Source organism: Nothobranchius furzeri, chromosome 19 (genome assembly GCF_043380555.1).
Source record: "Nothobranchius furzeri strain GRZ-AD chromosome 19, NfurGRZ-RIMD1, whole genome shotgun sequence".
In the NCBI taxonomy this organism is placed as follows: domain Eukaryota; kingdom Metazoa; phylum Chordata; class Actinopteri; order Cyprinodontiformes; family Nothobranchiidae; genus Nothobranchius; species Nothobranchius furzeri.
Window position 1 is genome coordinate 304,076 of NC_091759.1, and position 23,833 is coordinate 327,908.

The 23,833-nt window shown below is 45.7% G+C and overlaps 5 protein-coding genes across 14 annotated transcripts in view; 2 read left to right on the forward strand and 3 right to left on the reverse strand.

The window, feature by feature from the left end:
• The window catches only part of tdp2b (tyrosyl-DNA phosphodiesterase 2b), a 38,577-nt gene extending 33,197 nt beyond the window's left edge, over positions 1-5,380 (reverse strand). For 2 of the 5 annotated variants that reach the window (XM_070547371.1, XM_070547372.1), the window contains exons 1-3: positions 5,234-5,380; positions 4,862-4,977; positions 4,613-4,759 (exon numbers count right to left, since the gene is read on the reverse strand). In XM_070547371.1, the coding sequence (XP_070403472.1) occupies positions 4,613-4,759; positions 4,862-4,977; positions 5,234-5,380 (410 nt within the window). Of the gene's footprint in view, positions 1-74; positions 194-650; positions 743-3,957; positions 3,986-4,612; positions 4,760-4,861; positions 4,978-5,076; positions 5,178-5,233 lie in introns of those variants that run through there. The other 3 variants (XM_070547369.1, XM_070547370.1, XM_070547373.1) reach the window with 3 other exon arrangements.
• Positions 1-6,737, forward strand: part of acot13 (acyl-CoA thioesterase 13) — a 34,139-nt gene extending 27,402 nt beyond the window's left edge. The window contains exons 1-3 of one of the 2 annotated variants that reach the window (XM_070547368.1): positions 5,591-5,831; positions 5,957-6,141; positions 6,355-6,737. In XM_070547368.1, coding sequence (XP_070403469.1) covers positions 5,748-5,831; positions 5,957-6,141; positions 6,355-6,514 — 429 coding nt within the window. In that variant the 5' untranslated portion in view covers positions 5,591-5,747 and the 3' untranslated portion in view covers positions 6,515-6,737. Of the gene's footprint in view, positions 1-5,590; positions 5,832-5,956; positions 6,142-6,354 lie in introns of those variants that run through there. The other variant, XM_070547367.1, reaches the window with a different exon arrangement.
• Positions 6,738-7,790: 1,053 nt separating this feature from the next.
• On the reverse strand, positions 7,791-9,156 carry c19h6orf62 (chromosome 19 C6orf62 homolog). The gene is made up of 5 exons (XM_070547374.1): positions 8,810-9,156; positions 8,538-8,714; positions 8,331-8,456; positions 8,115-8,249; positions 7,791-8,028 (listed from the first exon to the last, which is right to left on the reverse strand). The coding sequence occupies exons 1-5, from the start codon at positions 8,936-8,938 to the stop codon at positions 7,903-7,905; spliced, it is 693 nt and encodes a 230-aa protein (XP_070403475.1). The 5' UTR covers positions 8,939-9,156; the 3' UTR covers positions 7,791-7,902.
• Positions 9,157-10,286: 1,130 nt separating this feature from the next.
• gmnn (geminin DNA replication inhibitor) lies at positions 10,287-12,775 on the forward strand. 2 transcript variants are annotated; one of them, XM_070547375.1, is made up of 7 exons: positions 10,287-10,423; positions 10,681-10,744; positions 11,379-11,474; positions 11,546-11,690; positions 11,762-11,844; positions 12,105-12,215; positions 12,286-12,775. In XM_070547375.1, exons 2-7 carry the CDS (start codon positions 10,691-10,693, stop codon positions 12,460-12,462), a joined length of 666 nt encoding a protein of 221 aa, XP_070403476.1. In that variant the 5' UTR covers positions 10,287-10,423; positions 10,681-10,690; the 3' UTR covers positions 12,463-12,775. The 2 variants fall into 2 exon arrangements, with proteins under 2 accessions (XP_070403476.1, XP_070403477.1); XM_070547376.1 differs by lacking the exon at positions 12,105-12,215.
• Positions 12,776-15,479: 2,704 nt separating this feature from the next.
• Positions 15,480-23,833, reverse strand: part of ripor2 (RHO family interacting cell polarization regulator 2) — a 96,108-nt gene continuing 87,754 nt past the window's right edge. For all 4 annotated transcript variants that reach the window (XM_070547364.1, XM_070547365.1, XM_070547363.1 and 1 more), the window contains exons 9-22: positions 22,816-22,859; positions 20,926-21,051; positions 20,694-20,842; positions 20,411-20,540; positions 19,158-19,904; positions 18,814-18,998; positions 18,569-18,731; positions 18,357-18,489; positions 18,121-18,282; positions 17,826-18,014; positions 17,521-17,723; positions 17,358-17,441; positions 15,991-16,081; positions 15,480-15,796 (exon numbers count right to left, since the gene is read on the reverse strand). In XM_070547364.1, the coding sequence (XP_070403465.1) occupies positions 15,696-15,796; positions 15,991-16,081; positions 17,358-17,441; positions 17,521-17,723; positions 17,826-18,014; positions 18,121-18,282; positions 18,357-18,489; positions 18,569-18,731; positions 18,814-18,998; positions 19,158-19,904; positions 20,411-20,540; positions 20,694-20,842; positions 20,926-21,051; positions 22,816-22,859 (2,507 nt within the window). In that variant the 3' untranslated portion in view covers positions 15,480-15,695. The remainder of the gene's footprint in view (positions 15,797-15,990; positions 16,082-17,357; positions 17,442-17,520; positions 17,724-17,825; positions 18,015-18,120; positions 18,283-18,356; positions 18,490-18,568; positions 18,732-18,813; positions 18,999-19,157; positions 19,905-20,410; positions 20,541-20,693; positions 20,843-20,925; positions 21,052-22,815; positions 22,860-23,833) is intronic.

The window sequence follows — 23,833 nt, forward strand, 5'->3', positions numbered from 1 at the left end:
ACACACCTTTATGTCCCACTCAGGCGGGTTTACGCGGGTCGAGCGTGAACACAACAGAAGATGGGAGCTCTCACCTGAGCTACGAGGAGGTTTCTCATCATCTGTGTTGTGGGGTACGTTACGATCTCACACTCCAAGAATTTGACTCGCGACTTCTTCAGCATGATCCCTGTGAAGTACTCGTCTTCACCGCCTGTTTGCGACACGTTAGGGAAGGGATTGTTCGGTATTGTGTGAAATATGAGTGAGCTGGCTGCAGCAGAGATAAATCGGCCTGGTCCCAGTTTGGAGAATCAAGGAAGAGGAGCAAGAAGACACAACTTAAACTGCTAAAATGCTGTTGTTCGACTGAGAAAGTGCTGTTTTTGCACCAGATAATAGCTCATTTTTCTCTAGCTTGCAGAGACTTGTTATCTGTGTGGCTACATGCATCGATCTCTGTAACAATGTGCCCGAAAACGTTCGAGAACCCAGCTTCTCCAAAATGCACTCATTTTTGTCCAACGCAGGTGGACACTGACTACTCCACACAGTCTGGACGGCCATCTGCAGCCATTAACCCATAAAATAGGTTTGTGAGCCGCTTTAGATAAACCGTGCTCCTTTTTCTTCTCCTGCTGCAACACAAAGGCCTTCCGAACATATTTTACCTTCAATGATCAGGTAGCTAACAGCCCGTTTCTTCAGGTAGTGGACATAAGGCGGGATGAGCTCCTGTAGGAACACCACGTCTGGAGTGTATCTGTGTACGAAGCATCACGGCAGAAATTATCCTCTGACTTCAACTAATATTCAATTCAATTCAGCTTTATTTATAAAGCCCCTTCCTACACCCAATCAAGGGTCAAGTCAAAGTCATTTATTGTCATTTCTACCACATGTGCAAGACATACAGAGAAACGAAACTGAGTTTCAGTACACCCAGTTCAGAGATCAGACATACATGGGCAAGACACATGACAAGAATTGGTGACTGCGGTCATTCGCAACACGAGTCGCGCTAACTTAATAGATGAAAAGGGGAGGATAAGTTGGGGGAGGGAAAAAAAGGCATACCAGAGTTACTCCCGACAGGGCGTAGCTGCACTATGCAAAAAAAACACCTCAAACATATAAGCACGAACTTCAACATTCACAACATGAGACTCCGTTAGGGGGTGGGGGGGCTGGGATCCTGTTTATCCAGGGCCAGCAGCCATGTGTGGCGCTCAGCCAGCTGTATCCACAGGAGAGAGAGAGATCTTGGGAGGAGCATAGAGCACATTTCCTGCAGGTTGATGGCCTCGCTATGAAGTCCACAATCTGAAGGCGGGGGGGGGGGGGGGGGGGGGGGGGGGTAGGACGGGTTTCCGCAGCATCTGTCTGCATTCCTTCCTTCGTGGGGGATGTTGTTTGCAGCTTCAAGGCTGCCTTGGCGTCAGATTAGGATAACAAGACTGTGTTTGGTTCAGGCAGAGATAATTTTCCCTCTGCCTTCAGTCTGTAACTGGTCATTCCAGTCCTTCAGTGAAGCCAATTCGGGTTATTAACCATCTCCACACCGTCCGGTGACCCTCTCCGAGATGACATTTATTTTGCGCACTAACACCGGTAACGCAGCTAAGACATTGTCCAGCTTACGATTCACCTCGAGTAACGTCCCAGTCTGTGAGTTCTCCGCCCGGACGGTGCTGTCCATGGATGCGGGTCGCCCTCCAATCGCTCCCGTCTTCCCAATTTTTCGGAAAACCAGATATCCTCCCACTCCAATCAGAAGAAATCCAGTGATCATCAGGCCAAATATCCACATATCTTCAACGTCCCCAATGGACAGCTGAGAGAGACATACGACCTTCCACTCCTTCCAGGAATCGAGCATTTATCCTGCTGCGTGTGTCCCATGAGGGCAAGTGGGAGCCCCCTCCTCCGTTCTCATCGTAGAAAAAATCTTATCAATCACGTTGAATGACCAATTAATTAAATCCATTTCTGAAAAATAGTGATTTCCAGAGGAAGTGCAGAGAAGCGCTCTGTAGGCAGACGGGACTAAAGAGCCTTGGGTAAAAAAAGATAAGGGAGCAAAGCAGAAGCGTCTGTGCTCTGTGAGTGCCAGGAGAAGGGGACACTGTACCAACTGAAACACAATAAAACAGCTGTAGAGTAAAATGCAGAAACGCAGCATTTAAAAGGCGGTAAAGGATTAAAAAAACTAAAATGATCAGAACATTTAAACATGAGCGCAAAAGCTGGGAACTAGACCTAGAATGAACCTTCAGCCTAGCTTTAGAAATGGGCAGCAGCGAAGTGGACTGTTTTATTTCTAGTGGCGGTTGGCTCCAAAGCCGAGGACCCAGAACAGAAAAGGCACCATCACCTCTGGACTTCCGCTTTGACCGCGGAACCACCAGGAGGTCACCCTGACCCAAATGTAGCCACCTTTGGGTCAACAGTGAAGCTAGATGTGGTGGGGCAGCTCCAGACAAAGAGCTAAAGCACACCTCCCCTCTCCTCGGACTTCTTGTGCTGCTACACGTCTTCGCCGACCCCTGCCGCACCTGGTGTGGAGTGCGGTGCCTTGGTCTGCCTGAGTGTTCGGGGCTCCCGGGTCAGGGGGTTTAAGATTTTTTGAGCCTGCCTGATTAATCCCGGTGGCTGCCTGGAGGGTGGCTTTCTGTTAAGGGTCATTCTGTCCCTTTTCCAAAGCAGCTTGAGTTTGGTCCGCATAGCCGGTAGTAAGTCGGACCTGTTCCCGGTGAGGGTTGGACTCCGCCAGGGCTGCCCTTTGTCACCGGTTCTGTTCATTACCTTTATAAGCAGAATTTATAGGCGCAGCCGTGGTGTGGAGTGTGTCGAGTTTGGTGGCAGGAGAATCTCCTCTCTGCTTTTTGCGGATGATGTGGTCCTCCTAGCTTCATCCAGCTCTGACCTTCAGCTCTTGCTGGGTAGGTTCACGGCCGAGTGTGAAGCGGCTGGGATGAGGATCAGCACCTCCAAATCTGAGACCATGGTCCTCGACCGGAAAAGGGTGGCTTGCCAACTCCGGGTTGGGGGAGAGGTCCTACCTCAAGTGGAGGAGTTTAAGTATCTCGGGGTCTTGTTCACGAGTGAGGGTAGGAGGGATCGGGAGATCGACAGGCGGATTGGTTCAGCGTCTGCAGTGATGCGGACGTTGAGCCGATCTGTCGTGGTGAAGAGGGAGCCGAGCCAGAAAGCCAGGCTCTCGATTTAGCGGTCGATCTACGTCCCAATCCTCACCTATGGTCATGAGCTTTGGGTAATGACCGAAAGAACGAGATCACGGATACAAGCGGTCGAAATGAGTTTCCTCCGTAGGGTGGCCGGGCTCAGCCTTAGAGATAGGGTGACGAGCTCGGACATTCGGGAGGGACTCGGAGTAGAACCGCTGCTCCTCCGGATCGAAAGGAGTCAGTTGAGGTGGTTTGGGCATCTGGTCAGGATGCCTCCTGGACGCCTCCCTGGGGAGGTGTTTTGGGCATGTCCTGCCGGCAGGAGGCCCCCGGGTCGACCCAGGACACGTTGGAGAGGTTACATCTCCAATCTGGTCCGGGAGCGCCTTGGGGTCCTGCTGGAGATGCTGGTGGACAAGGCCGGGGAGAGGACGGTCTGGAGCTCCCTAGTTGGGATGCTGCCCCTGCGACCCGGACCCGGATAAGCGGAGGAAGACAACGACGACGGCGGGTGCCTGGTGGGGTCTGGGTCCAGGGTTGCTGGGTCTCGGGCTTGGCTGGCTTGGGGTGGGAGGTTGCGGGCGGGCCTGTGGGCTTGCCGCCGATATCTCCCGGGACTCTGCCGGCTGCTGGTTGTGGCCCCCCGGGGCAATCCTCTGCGCCTCTCGAGGGGGGCGGGGGCTTTTCTGGTCACAGTCTCCCTGGGGTTCCTGTGCTCTGGGGCAGCTCCTGGATCTCTGGGACTTGGAGCTCCCCCCGTCTCCTGCACATCTTTAGGGGGCAGATCTGTGGCCCCGCCCACTCTCTATTGGACGCTCCTATAGAGAAACCTTACATAAACAAGTGCGTGTACACACACAGGTGCTCACATGGTGCTCTCATAAGTATGGACTTGGGCACGTTCAACACAAGTCTTAAGGCTGTGGTTGGCACTAAATGCACTGTGGTTTATTAATCGTGATAGTTTAGTAAAACAATGTTGATTATATATTTCCTCATCAAGATGACGCAGTGATAGTTCACTCCTGTTGTATTGTTGTGTGTCCCTTTTCTGCAGGTCTAGAAGCAGACTCTTGTTCATCATTGTTTATTATTGTGGATTAATTGATTAATTATTCACATGCATAAATAATTCAGTCAATATGATTCTTTCAATTCCTTGTATTGTTAAAGTAAATTTTATTGTGCAAAAATTAAATCCGTCACAAATAGAGATGCACCGATTCTGCATCTGAGGGCCAATACCGATAACCTGTTGATTTATGTTTTAAGATGTTGCACTTTGTGAGTTTACTGGCCAGGAAAATGTAAAAGTTGTCATTATTTTTGCTTAATGGAAAGAAATAAAAAAACCTTTAGAGTCTCAGTTTGGGCAGTTTTTTTTTTTTTTTTCAGTCTGATGAGTGAAAATAATTAAAAGCTGTTTTTGGGACAAATGTACTTACAAGACTAAAAAGGAGCACAAGCCTCTGGCGCGTTCCTGTAGGTTGTCTGAATCGAGCCCGTCTACGTTCCAGGACATCAGGGACAGTTTGTTGTCGTCCTCGTCGGTAGGTTTTTGAGCAGCGGGGCTGTCTTTAGTCAGATCTATGCTGGAGAGGTTTTCAGACACTGTTACTGTAACTGATGCAGAGTTAATAAAGTTCTGCTGTTTGAAATAGATTCATTTCACCACACAGAGGGACAAAACTTACCAATCTTCTGGAGGGGTTTTCTCAACTTTTTGCTTCTTTTTGGGAGTGTCGTTTTCCTCAAAATCTTCCTCAAATACTCTCTCCATGTCTGCCTCAAAGAATGAGTTCAAAGCTCTCTGTAAGAAGAGTTAAAAATTGTTCAGTCTGGGCTCCTTCTTCTTCTTCGTCTTGTTATATGGCGGGTGGCTTCTAACGTCTAAGTGCATTTCCGCCACCTGCTGTGCTGGAGTGTGAGTCGGAATAAGAGCGCCAAAAACAAAACAAAACAATTCATTCCGTCTGGGCTTGGCTCTAATATTTCCTCTAAACACGCAGTATTAAGATTTTAGCTTTAACCTAATCAGCGAAGTGAGCTGCAGCTGTTTACTGTACCTCCATCTGCCAGTCATTCTCAGCCAGGTAGCACTGCGCGACGTCGCTGTGGTTACCCGTTATGGAAGCAAACTCCTCACAGAGGCGCGTTCTGTCTTTTTCCACATCAGAAACAGACGGCTGATGGGTGTCAGACGAGGAGGCCATGTGTCCTCAAGGCGCTATTTGATAAAAGGAGAAAATTACAAGAATATTTCAGCAGCTTAGCGGGTTATCTCATGCTGATGTAACTGTGGAAAAATGTCCGGGTGGATACAGTTTGCTTACTCGCGCGCGCGCACAGTTTTATTTTCAGAAACCTTTTACTGCTGCATTTTAACATATTTTCTTCAGCATAATTTTAGTCAAATTATTAATTTGGACGGATAATTTTATTTATAGGATTACATTTTTTGAATGAACGCGACGCTCTTCTACTGACGTCAGGTTCTACCCGGACGGTGTTTGTGAACGCACCGGTTTCCGCTCTGAGATCAAAACAAGTTTGACATTAGTCGCATTTTCTATATCAAAAATGGCCTCGCTGACATTGAACACCGTGAGACAAGTGATGAGAGCAATAGTAGATCACTCGGGCTTCGACAGCGTCCTAAGCAAGGTGCATTTATTTAAGACTTTGTATTTCTAAATCGGTCACTTCGCTTTCCGGAAGTAAAACGTGTGCACAGCTGGACTGCGGTGCCCGTGTTGTTCCAATAAATGCTGCGATCGTGTTTTCTTTAGGTGAACGTTTTGTCTGCCAGCCCGGGGAAGGTGGTGTGTGAGATGCGGGTGGATGAGGAGCACACTATCCGGGGTGGGACGCTGCACGGCGGGCTGACAGCCACCCTGGTGGACGTCATCTCCACGGTGGCCATCATGAACAGTGAGAGGGGATCTCCAGGGGTCAGCGTGGACATGAACATCACGTGAGGCAGAATTCAGTCAATGCTATCTTCTGTGAATGAATTATTTTGCCTTTTCTTGGGAGTAAAATACGCAACTATGAATGTAAAAACTAGCTTTTGTAATGTTTTGAATCCAAAAGCACATTTTCCCACCATAAGCAGCAACACCCAGTTGCTATTTGTTACAAGATTGAAAATTAACTTAGCATAACCCTTGTGGTCAATGTGTTGCAGGTACATGAATGCTGCCAAGCTGGGGGAAGATGTTCTCATCACCGCTCAAGTCCTCAAACAAGGGCGCACTCTTGCGTTTGCCACCGTAGACCTCACCAGCAAAGTTACGGGGAAGCTCATCGCACAAGGACGGCACACCAAACACCTCGGCAGCAGCTAATGTCCCTCCTCATCATAGTTGTACTGACCACACTTGTGACTCTGGGACATACACTAGTTGTGACTATGCTCACAGAACAGTTATATATAACAATCTGCATATTTGAAATGATCTGGTGCAACATTTTCATCTTCCACTTGTTATTAGATACGTTGTCAGATGCAAGCGGGTGATCCTTCTCTGACAGATTCACGCATGTGTAATAAAGCAACTGGACAAAGAATCAGACTTTCAGAATTTGCGCTGTATTTGGATATGCTCAGAGAACCAAAAGAATAACAAAACCCAGAAGTTACACACCAGACACCCTTTCAGATGAACACACTGAATCAACAAGGATCAAATCTGGATGTACTAGTTATCATTTTAATAAGCAAAACCCAATTTTTTCATCTGATTAGCTTGGCAGCGAGTTACCTACATCGGCCAAATTAAAATTAAATCAGTTAGTTTTCAGTAATTGTTAATCTGTTTACATTTTTAATTTCTCACCAACCCATACATCCCAAAAAAACAAAAAGCATAAAACATCAGATCTCAGTAGCCTAAACGAATTAGTGCATGAACAGTTGGAACGGTTTCAACCCACACGTCTGAACTTGGTGTGCCTTTCCAGACACCTGAGATTTCAGCAAAGGCCTGCCTAGTTCCAGAGAAAAGCAAATGACACAAAAACATTGTTTATAAGTCCAGCAAAAATAACTAAGGCGGTTTAGAAGAAGCGATACCTACACCGTATGATTCGACAAATACTGTTCATCTTGTTAATCTTTGCTATTACAGGCATTTTAATACCTCTCCATCCTGTCTCTGGTCAGAAATTGTATAGTTGTTTTTTTTTTTTTTTTAATCCCAGCAACGTTACAAACAAGCTTTAACAATTCTTTCTTATGACAAGGATATAAGACATGTCCATCTCAAACACCGTGAAGACCTGTGAGTTGTTTGTTCCTGTTTTGATGCAACATAAAGAGTTCATTCAGTGACCAGCGCTGGTGACAGTGCAGCTCCAAGAGAACCACCAACCACTCAAAATCAATGTTCGTGCAGGTTTTAAACAAAATGGAAAGAAAAAATATGGATGACCGTGTGAGTGAGAGGAGAGGACGAGGGATGGCATAGTAGAGAAATAAATCAAACTTGCCTAAAGGCTTAAGGGGGGGGGGGGGGAGCGGAGTGGGGAGGGGCCAAAATAAAGACGATGGGGACAGAATCAGCTGGAGGGGACGGGAATGAATGGGGAACTAAAAAGGAGATCCAAGCACAGGTTCAAATCTTTTAAGGAGATAAATGAAGAGGAGATGAGTACATCAATTTGCTTCTGAAGGCTTAGGCAGGGAAGGAGGGAAAAGGCTCGTCTCTCGTGTGGCTGGATGGAGCAAGAAGCCTTAGTCAGGCAGGTACGGGCGGAGGTGATCCTCGATGTCTCCCGCGCCCCAGCAGGTCAGCTGGTCCTGGGGCAAGTACAGGCACAGGCTGCACAGCTTGAAGACGGTGGCCTTGGTTTTAGGAGTCTGAAAAGATAATCCAGAGATCATTTGGAGTTGCATTTTCAACTTTTCAACACTTTTATCTCTCTTAAATGCGCAGATTTGCATACCTGTAAGTGTTGTCTGTCCATGAAGAGGAACACAGACTGAGTTGGGTTGTTCATCACCATTCCAGCCTTGTCTTTACGACCCAAAGCGTGCAAACACTGCTTTTCGTAGTCTCCATGATGAAATTCAAACTTGGCCTGCAAGACGAAGGAGTTGTTAAGTGTGCAATAGGAACGACAGTACGATACCCCGGGGAGATCGAAGCGCCAGTGTCGGACCTGAACAGGCCTGAAGGGTTCCTCCTCAGCCCCCTTCCATCTGGAGAACAGCAGACAAACAATCTTCTCAATGTCGTTGCGTGGCCAAAGGATAAAATCCATTTCCTGCGTGCAGCCTATCACATCCTACGACATAAAAAGTAAAAGACAATCCATAACCAGAACCAAAAAAAGCTTTCAACTCAATCCCAGGTGGTTCTGCCTTACCCGTCTCATCGACTGGTATCTGGGGGCGTGTAGTTGCACGACGTCTTTCTGCAGGAGTTCTATCGAACTTTCAAGAGAGTAGCCCGAGTCGCGCACACCTCGTAGGATGTTTTCTTCGTAGTTGTTGGTCATCACTGGCACCACTTCAGCTACCTCAAAAAGAGCAGACTTCTTCTTCTGAAAGGAAAGCAACAAATTCATTACTTTGCTCTGATTGAATAGTCAAGACACATTTAATATTACAAATAAGTAAAAGGATTGTGCCGTCAAACCTTTTCCTTGAAAACAAAGGCAATATAGATCTTGAAGTCAAACTGATCAGCCAAAGATTCTCTTTTCCTTCGAAGTTGAGCTCGAAGACGGTTTCTGGTTTGGTTTCTTCGTGAAGTTGGGTCCCCCATGGTTAGATTTAGCCGGTAGTGTCTTCTCCTTTTGTGTTATATGCTTTTATCGACACTCTCTAGTCTTATATTTTAAACGTTTGATAAAGGGTGGTGCTAACGATGCATCAAACTCTAATCTAGATCGTCTACATACTAACAATGAACTGAAAGGTTCAATAAATCAGTAACAAAACTAGGTCATTTCAACTTTTTTGTGTAAAGGGCTGCATGACGGGGGACTGTCAACAAGCTAAGACTACATCTCCTTGATATTTGATCAAAAATCCATGTCTGAAGACGATTTTCAAGCCAAATTTCTTTCCAACCTGCCACTAAATGGGGTTACAACAGATCTCAATGGAATAAGAACTCAAACTGTGACTTTAAAGCAAACGACGTGTTATTAAACCTAACAGAAGCGGCCGCTACTACAAAAACATATACCGGTAATGTATTTACTAGTGAGACTGTGAACTATAGCAAGCAGACACATTGTTGTTTTAAATGGGTCATTTCAAAGTCCCTCACCCTTGGCTGTTTGTTTAAGCGCGTGTTACAGACGGACTGGGCACACAGACAAACATGGCCGGTAAACACAGATGCCAGGAGATGTTGGCACCGGATAACATCAAAGACTACTGCGAGGCTTACGCGACATTTTCCCGCAACATTTTGCCGTCACTCGTTTGGCCCGAGGCCCGCGGTGTCGCTACAGCTAGTCATGATGTGGGCGTATTTTTAGCACACTAGCTAAAGTGAGCTAGGTATTCATTCCGACGCTAGCGATAAAAAAAGCTACATCTTATTTTTGTTTGCTTTCACAGATCGGTTTAATCGTGGCTCATGTGCTGTCAGTCATCTCTGGCGTGTTTACATTTTCTCGCTACGTTCTATGTGGCCACCAGCGCGAGAATGTTTACTGTTCGGCTGCGCTCGGCATTTCAGCTCGATAAAACTCGCCTTTTTAGTCGGGTGTTGTCAACATCTTTCGACTCGAACACAGAGCGAGACTCGACAAAAACGCCGCGTGGCTGAAAACAATTAAAGCTAAACGAATTTTCTCCCTTTCAGCCTAAAGTCTCGTGCTGTTAGCTTCTTTCTCTTCTTTTCTTCAGTCGTCACAACCTCCGGCTCGCCCTGCCGCATGCCATGTCAAGATAAATCTACAATCCAGCGGGAATCCTCCGTTCTTTTAGTCGACATGTGGCGTGTTCTGTCTCCCGGTGGGCCCATAGCTAACGACGTGTCGTCCCAACGTTTTTCCGTCTGGTTTATTTGTGTGTTTTCGAGGCGGCTAACAACAGCGCAAACAAGCCCGACTGTCCACAGCCCTCCCAAAATGGCTGCGCAGTCAGCGAGGGTGACGCCAGAGTTTACGCACGTGACTGCAAGGGAGTAAAATGATTGGCGCTTCTACAACGTCACCGAAAAGGCGTATTTAAGCTCCTGGCGCGAGATCCTTGTTATTCGAAGATCGAAACTTTCATTCGTTCCCGTGATAAGGTGAGTAATAAAGTTTTTTTGTTAAACGAAAAATATGTTTTGGTTTAGTTATTTTTCGCTGCTGCTTTTTATCAGACAGTCGGACGGGTTTTAAGCTGAATGGTGGCGTCGCGAGGCTCAACATGAAGCTAACCGAGTTTGCTCGTTAGCATGAGCAAACTTTTTTAGCTGCTTTGAAATTACGTTCCTTGAGAGGGGCCGCTAACTAATAAACTGAACGAATTCATCACGTTAGTGTTTTTTTTTTTTTTTTGTAGATCTCTAAAAATGAGCTCCGCGGGGAATCTTAAGCAGAAGCAGAAGTCCAACGAGAACATAAAGGTAAGTTTGTTGCTGATGAGTGTGGAAAGAGGTGTACGAGGAGAAAAGCGTTGCAATGGTCCCATTCCTGATCACATTAACGAGTTTAAACTGGATAGCAAATCAGTTAATGAGCATTTGATTAAAATCTAAAACCCATCATGCCACAAACACGTGATTATGCATTCAAACATGAGTCAGATGCTGGTTTTAACTCTTAAACGTTTATTTATGTCCTTTTTGCTTTAGGATCAATATCCTGATGGGACCTACAAGATGTCCTCATTTACAGAACAGGATCAGTTACCGATGAAATGACAGGAAGTTTTGTCAGCCTTAAACAACAGCAGTGTCTAGCCAAATATTAACCGGGATTGGGTTGGGATTTGTTGGCTGCTCACTAATTTGTGTTCAGGGTAAAGTTTCCCACGGCTGTTTTAAACCTGAGATCTGCCCCCTTTCTCACACCTGTGATCTTGCCGTGTTCGGACACCTCACTTATGCCCTCTCACCACAGTGACTGTGTAACTAAAGCTGGTGAAATGATGCTAAGCTCTGCTGAATAGAAGTCTCGACAATGAGATTCCCGTGGGACGTGATCCCAAACGTTTACGGACTTGTCTAGGATTGGATTTTCATTTGTTTTGTCTTTCAGAGCTTTTTTGCAACATCTCAAAAGAAAATGGGACAACACGGGCAAATTCTGCAGGTTCTCCAACCTTCAGCAGTAAACAGTTTGAGAACAGCTCAGGTCTGTATTAAACGCAACAATAAAGTTTTAACGAAACACGCGATCTAGTAGGATTTGTGTCAATGGAACAGGTGATTCCCAAGCGGAAGCAGTGGATATCAAATCAAACGAGGGGTCCCAAGAGGTTAAAGATGGAGGTTAAATCCACACAAACGGAAGAAGCCGATCTTTTACCAGATGGCATGACCAGTGAAGTCTATGGCCTTATGGTCAAAGGTACATATGATGGTTCATTCACATAAAGTTTGGTTTCATTCCAAAGATATTTAGAAAACTTGTTGTTGCAGAAACTCCTCCTGCCAATTACTGGAAAGAAGTAGCCGAGGAGCGACGAAAGGCGTTGTTTAACGTCCTACAGGAGAACGAGAAGGTAAGTTAATCACTAAGAGGTGGCTAATGTGTAGCCGTTTGAGCTGTTCCCACGCTCCTACTCGGACGACCTCTGTGGGCCTCATCCAGCTGGCAGCTCATCGGTTTTAAGTAACTCTGCACCTGATTGTTTAACTTGAGTCTAAATGAAAGGTGTCAGCGTTTTTTACCATTGCTCCCACCTGGACATCAGATTGTGAAACTTGACCTCAGATTTCTTGTGTTAAATTGTCTTTTTTTCTGTCAACCATTTAAACCCAGCTGCATAAAGACATCGAGGCCAAAGAGGAACAGATCAGAATCCTTCAGAGTGAAAACGAAGAGCTGCAGGAGCTGGCACAACATGTGCAGTACATGGCTGATATGATTGAGGTGTGCGTTCATTAGGAGCTCTTGGACACAGTGAAACTATTGTTTTGTTTAATATTTTTGATGCTTGCAGAGGCTGACTGGGAAGGCTCCAGACAACCTTGAGCAAATGAAGGACATCGCTCTCGACATGGAGGATAAGGAGTGTGAAGAGGCTGATCAAAGTGAAGAGGAGGAGCTGGACTTCACTTCCAGCGACGCAGAATACGAGGAGTCAGACCATGAAGAAGCAGGACCATCGGCAGTGTGAATTTATAGATGTTTACAATTTTATTTTTTATTTAAATTTTTTTAACCCATTTTGAAAAAAAAGGACTTTTTATTATTTTTTTTGGGACATTTATAACTTTGAAAGAACCAGAATCAGATGGTTAATGTAGTTTTTGATCTGCAGGTTGAGACTAAAAAGCTCTGAGGTGTTTTAAACAAAGCCGACCAATCCGGAGCGCCGAGTCTTCGGGAAGCACCGTGTGGCTTATCGCTAACTGGAGAAGCAAGTCTTCTCGTTTAAGCTGTGACACTTTAATGGATGTGTATAATAAATGCTTTGGAGTTTTACTGAAGATTCGTTTGTCTCTGGAACATTCCTGGAAAAAGAATTAAAAATGGCTACTTGCAGTGCAAAAAGCTGGTTTCAGAATTGTTATTTGCGTCGTTTCGCTGGTTTAAAATAAGCTGCTGTGTTAAATATCTATAGATGTATCCAAGTTAAAATGGGTTTATTACAAAAGACTCAACAGTATTTTTACTTATGCAAAAATAAACTTTATTGCAACATTTGAGCACAGGAAATACTGCTAACCACAGAGGAGTATGTAAATCGAAGGATCAGTGCAGAAGCTATGGACCACAGATTCATTCCAATTAAAATGATTACAAGTGTGAAAATATTCATGTGCATTTGTACCAGTTTGTCTGTTGCTGTGGTCCGGACTCGGCCAGTCATCAAACTGGTCAAATGCAACTATTGCGTACACTGAGAGGGTTAACTCGGATGCTAAAATACTGAACTAACAGAAATTAAAACATATCCTTAAAGTACGGATCTTTTTTTTTTTTTTGTCTTTTATGCAAAAGGCTGTTTAGAAAAAAGGAAATGTTCCTTATAAGTTCACACATGTACATATAATACAGGGAAATAGAAATATTACCACATAATATGGCTTAGAATTAGACTGACCTGTTGCGTAACAAGATCCGTCTCTTGTAGGGTTACTTTTCATTTTGTGCTTTCTAGTTTAGTCAGTGATATCGACTTAATGCAGATTTATTATTGAAATACTGCTTATTGAAAATACCGGTACATTCTCCTTGATGAGCTCCTAGAAAAGCAAACCAAAACTTCTTTCGGTTAAAATAAATCTACTCAAAGTCAATAAAACACATGGAAGTATGGATCGTGTACAAACCTCCAAATTTAGAACTCTTCTAATAAATTTCCTTTATGATAATCTCCCAAGAAACATTGAGCAAGATGATATTTCAAATATTAGAACATAAATATACAGAAATTCACAGAACAATTAAATTAGCTTTTAACTGAATAAGTCACAAGGTAGGAAAAGGGTTAAAGGTGTGGAACACTCGTTTAATCTGTACATGTGCAGTGGTGTCTAGTAGGAATGAATGCCTTGTAAGTCGTACTCTGGGAGCAAAAAACACCGGTGCACCATTTCCAGGAAGTAGCAGGCCCAATCCCAACACGCCCACTTCCACACTTCAATTGCGTGATCCCGACCAGGGGTGCGAGTGCGTCCCGATTCTCAAGTATGGAAGTCGATCACGCCCCTTTTGCACCCTTGATCGGCACCTCACCCAAGGCGAACAGTATTACCCACAATCCATTGCTGCGGGAGAAATGGCTCAAGTGCCTTTTCTGAAAATGTGTATTTTTTTAATGGAAGTAGCTCATTTTACGATGTTTAGTTGATGCTGTGAAACTTTTAGACAAAGCCGCAATGAATTTAAATTGATTTCAAATTATTGTTTGGTTGTTTGTTTGAAAGTTGTTAATAAAGGTTATTTAATAAAGTATCACAGTGACCAGCATCCTGGTACGCGTTGCGATCGATGACGCAATGCTCCTTGTCCCGATTCGGCAATTATTTGAACACCTGTGTACCACGCACTCGAAGCCTAACTGCACAACGGCAGGTTTTGGAGTCTTATTTCCTGATTTTTGGACATTTTGCCGCGGATTGGAAAACAGCAACAAGACTGTACCACTGACTTGCAACGTGGGGGTTTTAGCTCCACAAATAACACAAGTCTGGAGGAATTATGCCATGTGGTTAAGTTGCTAACGCTAACGGTTAGCTTAAACTAGCAGAGATGTTCTCTCCTGTTTCCTGGATGCTAAACCAACAACAGCCTTCTCCCTCACGAGGCAAGATGGATGAGTCCATGAATGATAAGTGATAGTGTGACGTAGATCTGTCAGGCTTTTCTAATCCTAGAGTTTCACCGTCTAGTTTCTATCAGAAGCTAAAGCAGGAGATAGGTGTAGGAGACTATTTTCATGTTCAGACTGACCGATTATAATCAGAAATGATAACAAAAAGTGTTTTTTTTAGTGTTCCACACCTTTAATTAATAAATATGTGGGTTTTGTTACTGTGCGTCTGCACCTGCCTCAGTAGTGAAGTAACTGTAGGAAACACCGATGCTGGAGAACAAAGCGGTTTATCGTGAATGTGCAGTTAGCCCAAACCGAGGCTACATAAATGCAAGAGCCTTCCCAACTGGATGCATCGCCCTGCACCGGCGCCCAGCCAGGTAGGAAAAATGTATTTACAAAAATAAGGGAGCATCAACCAGATCAAGGCTCAGGTGTTCAAATATCAGACAGGTTCTCTCGCCAGGTGCAAAAAAATTCAAATACGTACAAAAAAATTGCACTTGATAAACTGCAAGCACGAGAAAAGTCAGACGTAAACAGCTGAGTGACAGACGCCATCATCTGGACCTGCTTCACTTCATGAAATTTGTCCCAAAATAAAAAAAATCTACGTATAAATGCCTCCCCCTTCAACAAGCGCGCATCTTTCCCCGACATGAGAATCCCTGAAGCTTTGAACCGCGTGTGTAAAAGGTGCCGTTTTTACAGCAAGTGCGATCAATCTTGCAAAAAAAAAAAAAACAGGTTTCACCAACTAAAACACGGTGTAGAGACGATAAAAAGATAAGTGATTAAAGCAGGTGCAGTGGTTAGCTTGATGCGTCGCTGGGGGAGGTCCAGTTAACCCTGACTGGTCTGTCTGGCCCAGAAAGCAGGACATGGTGGGTCTGTCTTCAGGAGGGGTACAGGTTGTGTGTGTTAAGACGGTTCTTTCCTCACGAGGCAGCAGGAGCCAAACCAGGAGTCAACTGTGCCAGCAGGCTAGGGAAGAAACCAGCCACTAGAGGGCAGCAGCGAAGGGTTGAGCCCGTCCTCTGACTGGCTGGGTTTGGTGCCGGTGATGTTTTCAAGCGAAGTTCACCAGCTCAGAAGGCAGTAGTGACGGCGTTCCCGCGCCTCGTGCCCAAACGGATCATTTCCCCCACCACGGTGTCCAGCTGCTCGTAGGCTAGCCTCCCCTCGTCACCTACAACAAGAGTTTGTTACAAACGTTGTGCTGCAGACCGTTCTCGTTAAACAAACACGTCTTTAATGAACGCAGCATGGTTTGGCTAATTTTAGGAATCATTAACAAAACAGAAAACGTAACGGTCAGTCCAGACGTGTGCATCAAGAGAGGAAATTGTAACAGCTTATCTGTGAATTTAAAGTACCACTCACCAAATGCGAGCAGGGTTTCTATGGCGACGTGGCGGAGCTCCTCGTCGGCTGAATCACACATGGAGATGACTGTTTTGATGCTCTCCACAGCCTACAGACCGATAAACAGTCAATCTTTAGAGTGGTTACAGGAATCTAGGTGTTTGGGTTTTCTGAAGGTCACAGTTATATTTGACCCTTTTGCAGGTCTAAACCCGTAGAAGCAGCATCTATGGAAATATAGGGTGGTGTCAAATACTCGCAAAGTACTGTCAGGCTTAAAAACACACTAAATACACATCATGTCGCAACAAAACACACAGAAAACCTCGATCTGCAAGCTGTGCTAAGACGTTATATTTCTTTTAGCTGTGTATTATGAGAAGACTAGTAGTAGCTCAGGAGGTTGAGCGGGTTGTCCAGTAATCAGAAGGTTGCAGGTTCCATCCCAGTTCTGGATAGAGAATTCTACTGTAGTGTCCTTGGGCAAGACACCTAGCCCACCTTACCTGCTGGTGGTGGTCAGAGGAACTGGTGGCGCCTGTGCTTGGAAGCCTCGCCCCTGCTCCAATGTCATCACCATCAGTGTGTGAATGTGTGTGTGAATGGATGGATGAATGGATGGATGAATGATACACTGTAGTGTAAAGCACTTTGGAGTCCTCTGACTCTGAAAGGCGCTATATATACACAGCGTAAATTTGATAGGCCAAAATTCAATGAGTAGTAGTGAAGAGCTGCCCTAAAAGTAGTGAAGAGCTGCTATAAAAGCAGCAAAGAGCTGCCCTAAAAGTAGTGAAGAGCTGCTATAAAAGCAGCAAAGAGCTGCCCTAAAAGCAGTGAAGAGCTGCTATAAAAGCAGCGAAGAGCTTCCCTAAAAGTAGTGAGGAGCTGCTATAAAATCAGCAAAGAGCTGCCCTAAAAGTAGTAATGAGCTGCTATAAAAGCAGCGAAGAGCTTCCCTAAAAGTAGTAAAGAGCTGCTATAAAAGCTGCAAAGAGCTGCCCTAAAAGCAGTGAAGAGCTGCTATAAAAGCAGCGAAGAGCTGCCCTAAAAGTAGTAAAGAGCTGCTATAAAAGCAGCGAAGAGCTTCCCTAAAAGTAGTGAAGAGCTGCTATAAAAGCAGCAAAAAGCTGCCCTAAAAGTAGTGAAGAGCTGCTATAAAAGCAGCAAAGAGCTTCCCTAAAAGCAGTGAAGAGCTGCTATAAAAGCAGTGAAGAGCTTCCCTAAAAGCAGTGAAGAGCTGCTATAAACTCAGTTAAGAGATGCTATAAATGCATCAAAGAGTTACTAAAAAAGCCTGGATGTCCAGGGGAAAACAATTGCTTTCAGAAATGAGCTTAGGAGCGCTGATCCTTGGAAATAGAAAAGAGTGAGGAGACACTGACCTGCAGACAGCCGAGAGCCGAGCAGGCTGCCCTCTGACTCTGAACTCCAGCCTCTGACAGAGCCTGGGTGTAGCACTCCACCGCCTGCAGAAAACACCACACACAGGTGTTGCTTCTGTTCTGGTAAATAGTCACATTTCCTGCTGTCCAAAGCTCCGCTCACCCTCGTCCTGAAGTGCCGGTTTGATGCTCCAGATGAGAGGTAATCAGCTGCTGCCTTGCTGACCTGAGGGTCCTCGGCGGTGAGAAGGGAGGCCAGGATCTTCAAGGTGATGTTTCGAGGCCAGAGAGTTGACAAAGCCACCTCCTCCAGCTCTGCTAAGCACAGAGAAGAATCCCCACTGCTGAGGATCTCTGCAAAACTCTCTGAGAAGCAAACACACAAAAATACATAAAGTCATGCAAACGTTCTCAGAATTCTGAGATATTTGCTCAAATTTAGCCTTTTAAAAAATATTGTTCGTTCACCCTCTCTTGCCAGGTGCAGCAGGTGAGTCTGCATGTCCTGAACCTCATGCTCTAAGATGTAGTTGTGAAACTGAAACACCGTCAGGACATCCCGGGAGAGCGTCGCAGCAGCGGCGCCAGGAGGAGACGGGGTGTGTGTTGCAGCCAGGTCGCTCCTGTCCACCATCTCTCCCACCACCATGCTGATCACTGGAGGTAAAAAAAAAAAAAACCAATTAGTAACAATTCTGCACACGTAATCTGCGTTTAGTTTGCAGAAAACAAACAGAACGAAGAGCCACAGGGATGTTCTGACCCGTGTCGGCGCTGCGCGGGTGTCTCTCCTGCAGCGCTGCTGCGTAGCTCTGCTTCATGTGTTGGAACACTCTGTCCAGCGTGGTGTGGAAAAGTCCCGAAGACCCGCTGCACTCGGACCACAGCGTCATCAGCCGAGGGCGCTCGGCCAGGCTCGGCAGCACTGGGAACACAGAACGTAAATGCAAAACACACCTTCAAAATAAAAGCACCCCGTTTTTAATTTGTGGCGCTCACCATCGGCGGCAGAGGTGAGGGCTCCCAGTCGGTCCACGCTGATCTCTGCGAGCTCCTCCAGCAGCTGGGTCTGAGCGGACAGCTTGAGGAGCAGACTGCGGCGCTGCCACACGCCGACCCCACACGCCAGCAGCTGCCAGAACGTTTGGGGACAAACGCAGGTGAGACGAGAGGCTGCGGTAAACTCCGGCGACTATCAGAAGGAGCTGTACCTGTATGAGGTGGTTGCAGTACTGGAGGTGGATGACGATGGCCACATCCAGGTTTTCGTTCCCAGTAGTGAGAGGCATGGGACTTCCTGCTACGCTGTTGCCTACCCCGGTGTCCTCTGTCAGGGCTTCGCTCAGGTGACCTCTGGCCTCCGAGTGCTGGCTCCTGAGCAGAAAATGCATAGAGTGACCACAGGGTGGCAGCAAACCTCACACGTTCTTGTGTCCTGAGGTCTGCAGCAGCTCACTCTATCCCGTCTGCGTCCGGATCAAAAAGCGGAGACTTCTGTGGGGGACTGCTGACGCCGGCGTTGTCGTCTCCTGTGTCGTCATCGTCAAAGTCAGAGGTGTTGAGGAAGTCAAAACTCTCCAGAGCGCTCTCCACGGTCAGGCTGAGACTGGAGGAGCGACTCCTGTGACCTGGGAGACGACACTGAGGGAGAAATACACAGAATCAAACACCTGTAAAATAAAAAGACATCTAATCTGCTGCTGAGGCCTCCAGCGTCTCGAACACATCAGGAGAGGACGCTCGGCACTCCACACCATTCCGAGCAAGAACACTTGACATAATCACTCATCTCGAGTTTACCTTGAGGAGGTCCTCCAGGCGCATCACTTCCTGCTCCAGGTCCTGCAGCTCTCTGCAGCGATGAGTGAGGGACTCCAGCTTCATCAGCAGGCTGTGGATTGCCTCCTCCAGGCTGCTCTCCAGGAACGCCCGGCTGCCCTCTCCCGCCCAGCTCAGGCTGCCTCCTCCCTCTGCGGAGCTACCACCGGACGGGACGACCTCTGAAGAAGTCAGCCTCTTCACAAGCTGTCTCGTCAGGCTGCCTGGCTCCTCCGTGTCCAGCTCCACGGGTTTCAGCTCATCCGCAGGATCCAGGAAGACGTCCTCTGGAGCGACGGTGGACAGGTGTCCGTCGGAACACAGGGACGGGGCGGCCGAGCCGCAGTTGTAGCAGGAATTACGCTGAGACTCCGTGCGCTCCCATTCCGAGTCCTCCGCCACATCTGCTTCATCGCTGGCGAAGCTGGCACTCATCCTGCTCCCTCTGCTACCCGTCTCCCCGTCTTCATCATACTCCTCCTCCTCCTCCTCATCCTCCTCCACTAGATGCTCCTCGGCAATGGAGTCCTCTCTCGTCTGGAGGACTTGTGCGGGGTAAGAGTCCGTTTCTGGAGGCGTGACAGTGATCTCAGGGTTGGACTGGCTTTGGGAGAAGCTCTGCGCGGGGCTAGGCGTGGACCCAGAGGCGTCGGAGAAGGTGTAGGAGAGACGTTTGCACTCGGCCACACCGCATCCGCCGTTCTCAAAGACATCGTCTGGCAGCGCGGACTGAAATGACAAAAGAAAATATCAAACATTGGCTGTAAAAAGATACATTTAGGCAGAAAACAAGAAAAAAATGGGTTTTGTAGCGTGAAAAGTCACACAGAAAAGAAAATCGAGCAAAAATCCACACGTGGAGCTCGCCAGCAGAGACTCACACCAGTGAGACAGAGGGGCACACACAGGTTAGAGGGGGGCCCACAACACACTCACATAGACCTCCAGACTGGATTTGGGACGTGGCCGGAGCGAGGCCAGGTCGCCAAAAGAGCGACTACGCCTCAGCTTCTCTATCAGCGTCTCTCGGAGCATTTGGAGGAAGGAGAGGCGCCGGTGCTCCACGGGACACGACTGCCACTTGTGTGAAGGTCGGCGTACAGGACGGGGGTTTAAGTAGGAGGAACAGGCCAAAGGGTTACAATGTGGACACGGGTGAGGGTTAGTGGATGGACTTGTAAACCTGGGGTGCTCAGGATGAACCACAGATTTAAAAAAAACCATGATGGACTCACAAAGAAGGAGTTGTCCTGGAAGGTGGGGGTCTCCGGAGTGCCCTGGCTGTAGATGGACACCCGTCTCTGGAGGGCTGCAGCTTTGCTCAAGTTTCCAGAAGATAAGGTCAGATCTTCCACGTCGAAGGGGCTGAAAAACAAAACTGTGTGAAGACCTCGTGCGACCACCAGGTGGCGGTACATAGCACGAAGAGATGGTCCGGCAGCAGACTCCACCGAGATGAAAACAGCCGCTGGCAACACCACCCGGAAACGACTCCCATGCGCTGGAGCGGGTACTTACTACCACGTCACCTCCAGGTTGAGTTTGATGGTTCCCAGGTCGTTGATGTCCACGGCCACCACCTGAGGCATGGCCGTGAACAGCTCCTTGGTCTCACAGATGACACTGCCCACCAGCACGTGAGTGGCCAGACCCTTCAGCTCCGTCACCTGACGGGTGCAGAAGAAACCCTCAGTTCGTGGGCGTGATTCAGATGGTTTCCTGGTTTGGTTTTCACCTTCTCCTGCTGTACCTTGATGTTGATGAGGTCAGAGATGAGAGGCATGAAGACCATCTCATCTCCGTCCCAGCTCTGTCTGGAGTTCACCTCGATCCTCCCTTTCAGCTTCCAGCGCTGCCGACCGTACCGCATGAAGATCTGATGGAAAGTCTGGTTTTAGTGCCTGATTGTCACTCTACTAACTTATAAACTGTCTAAGATCTATTTAGTTTTGCCCTTTAGACACAGCAGCAAGAGAAACACGTTCATGTTGACCGGTTTTTATGATGAACTGGAAAAAAGAATGGACATATTTTATAATTTTATATTCTCGGTGAATCTAAAATATTCCACTTTTGGCCACATTAAATATTTAGTCATTGTTCTCAAATTATAGGCTGTCAATGCAATCTTTTAAAGGGGCCAAATATACAAAACTCATCTTTTTTTTTTAATATAGTTTTTTGCTCCCACGTGCTTTATGCTGCCTCTATAAGCATCTGTTTTTTAACAGTGTTTGGTTTTGGTTAACAAGCCGTCTCAAAAAGTCCCCGTTTGTGATGTCACAATCAGGGAACTCAGAACGACCTCTCACAGGCAGGAGAGAGCAGCCACTCTACTCCAAGCCCCTCCCAGATATTGGAGCTTCTCAGCTTATAGCAGCCAATCAGAGGATGGGTGGTCGTGGTCAGCTCCAGCTTGTTTTCTTAAAGTGACAGAGCCCTGAAACGGCTCACTCTGGAAGGTATTGAAACTGTCAAGCACAAATCTGCTGAAATTGCTTTTTGCGTGGGGGATTTTGTTTTAAGAACCACATGTTTTGTATCGACCATAAAACTAATATAACCTATGATACGTCTCCTTTAAAACAACTTATATTCGTCTCAATATTATTCTGCTCTGCCCAGCATATAACTGCTGTTTGTAACCTAGTACTTCTGTTTTGTTACCCCTTCAGGCGGCGGGTCAACAGTAGCAGAACCTATTTTGGAGACTATATCCTAATGAAACATGCACTGAACTTAAAACAACCCACTAAAATCAAATAATTCCAAGAAGTACGAGAATGTTTGCATAAAACATTTATTGTTAATTTCATTTTAAATTATTTTATAGCCCCTAAAAAACAGAAAATGCTCAAATTTGAATTGCCTTTTCCCTTCACTATTGATCTAGATGTAACTACAAGTTCAGATGCGTTCTCCAAACACATTAATAAGTAAAGCAATATTGATTGGGCGAGGGCTGAGAGTACGCCGTCACACTCCATCACGTTTAGGGGTCAAGCCTCTATCTGACCTTTTCCCAGATCCTCATTACCTGCAGTCTGATGGATCGGAGCCCCCACAGCGGAGGCGTCTCTACCTGCGTGGGCTTGATGAGTCATGTTTTTATTTACTTTGAGGGTTTTTGTACAGCTGGTAAGTAAACATCTACATACAGTAAATTATGTAAGAGACAAAGTTACTAGGCAACAGCCTGCAGACCGGAGGGGGGATCAAGTCCCCGAAACGGAAGTGGGACATAAATATCAGAGGCTTTCTGGATTCAGCTGCTCGACTCGTTTATTCCTGTTTCTGACGTGATCTCCTCTTTTATCTCAATTCTCTGAGTTTAGAGTAAAGAAAAATGTTTGTGGAGCTACTTAATCTAATCAAATGAAGGTTTATTTACAAACAAACAAAATCTAATCACAACTCAAGTCGATTTAAATACAGCCCTCTTTACTCTAATTATAATCTAATTTAATCCAATTCAATCTGAGTTAATGAACTGCAAACACTAGTAGTGCACGTGCAGTCGGGGAGGGGCTCTTTCTGGCTACTAGATTATTTTCACGGGAAATAAAAGCTGCTGTGACTGAGCAAACACCATGACATGATCTCAGAGTGAAATAAGTGGAAAAATGAAAGCCAGTCTTGCCTCGTACTGATCTCCAGGACAGAGCCGAGCGAATCCCGCCAATCCTATCAGAGACATAATTAAAGAAAAGTCACTTTCCTGCAAAAGTCCCAATTTTTCCATAATCCAACAAACATTCCTTGGACCTTCAAAACACCAACTGTAAATGTATACAATGACAAATGATACAATTTGGATAAAAATGTCCTTTTTAGGTATTTCCTTCCTGTTTTTATTTATAAGGTTTAACCCCTTTAAAAAACACGAGGCTTATTTTGAAATTTGACATCACCCTTCAAATTGAAATAGAAATAAATCAGTATCTGTGCAAAATTCTGCAGCAAAATACACCCTATCCATTTAAATAGCACATATTTCACAAAGTTAATATACTAGTGAAGTAAGAAAATATCAGTATGCAGAAATATCACAATATTTCATGTTTAGACGCTGAATTAATATTTAAAAGAAGTGTATTGATTTTTTAATTGCAAACATTTACTGTATTTTCTGTTTGGTGCAATTTAAACTTTAACTGCTAGGTGGCAGCAGTGTTTACGGCCTTCACTGAAGGAGCAACGAGATCTCCCGATAACTCTGGGTGTGTCTTGGAAGCCTCTGGCCTGAGCTTTCTAATTAAATCCAGTCCTAAAATGTAAACTAACCAACATATCGTATCGCCAGATTCTTGCCAAGATACACCCCTATATAGTATCTACAAGTATAGCAGCGGGACTCAATTTTGAAAAATCTAGTTAATTAAAGGCTTTGTGATTAATTAATCTTGATTAATCGCATTTTAATCGTTCAAGACAATTTGTGGAAAAGGGATTTTAAGTAAAAAAAAATTGCTTATTTATTTCAATTTTTAATCTTGAACAACTTAAATATTCAAACTTTTACAAATTTCTATAAGGTTTAACTAACCCAAAACAGCTAAAGGGAAATATGTAAAATTCACACCAAATAAAAGCTCGGGTCTAATGATAGATTTTGAATAGATTTTTTATTTTTATTTAAGAGCACAAATAAGTGACAT

Coding starts and splice junctions, on each gene's coding strand:
- c19h6orf62 (XM_070547374.1), bottom strand. CDS start 8,938: ATGGGGGACCCAACTTCACGAAGAAACCAAACCAGAAACCGTCTTCGA. Junction 8,457..8,537: donor GATACCAGTCGATGAGACGG/GTAAGGCAGAAC, acceptor TTTATGTCGTAG/GATGTGATAGGCTGCACGCA. Junction 8,029..8,114: donor TGGACAGACAACACTTACAG/GTATGCAAATCT, acceptor TTATCTTTTCAG/ACTCCTAAAACCAAGGCCAC.
- gmnn (XM_070547375.1), top strand. CDS start 10,691: ATGAGCTCCGCGGGGAATCTTAAGCAGAAGCAGAAGTCCAACGAGAAC. Junction 10,745..11,378: donor AGTCCAACGAGAACATAAAG/GTAAGTTTGTTG, acceptor TTTGTCTTTCAG/AGCTTTTTTGCAACATCTCA. Junction 11,845..12,104: donor TCCTACAGGAGAACGAGAAG/GTAAGTTAATCA, acceptor ATTTAAACCCAG/CTGCATAAAGACATCGAGGC.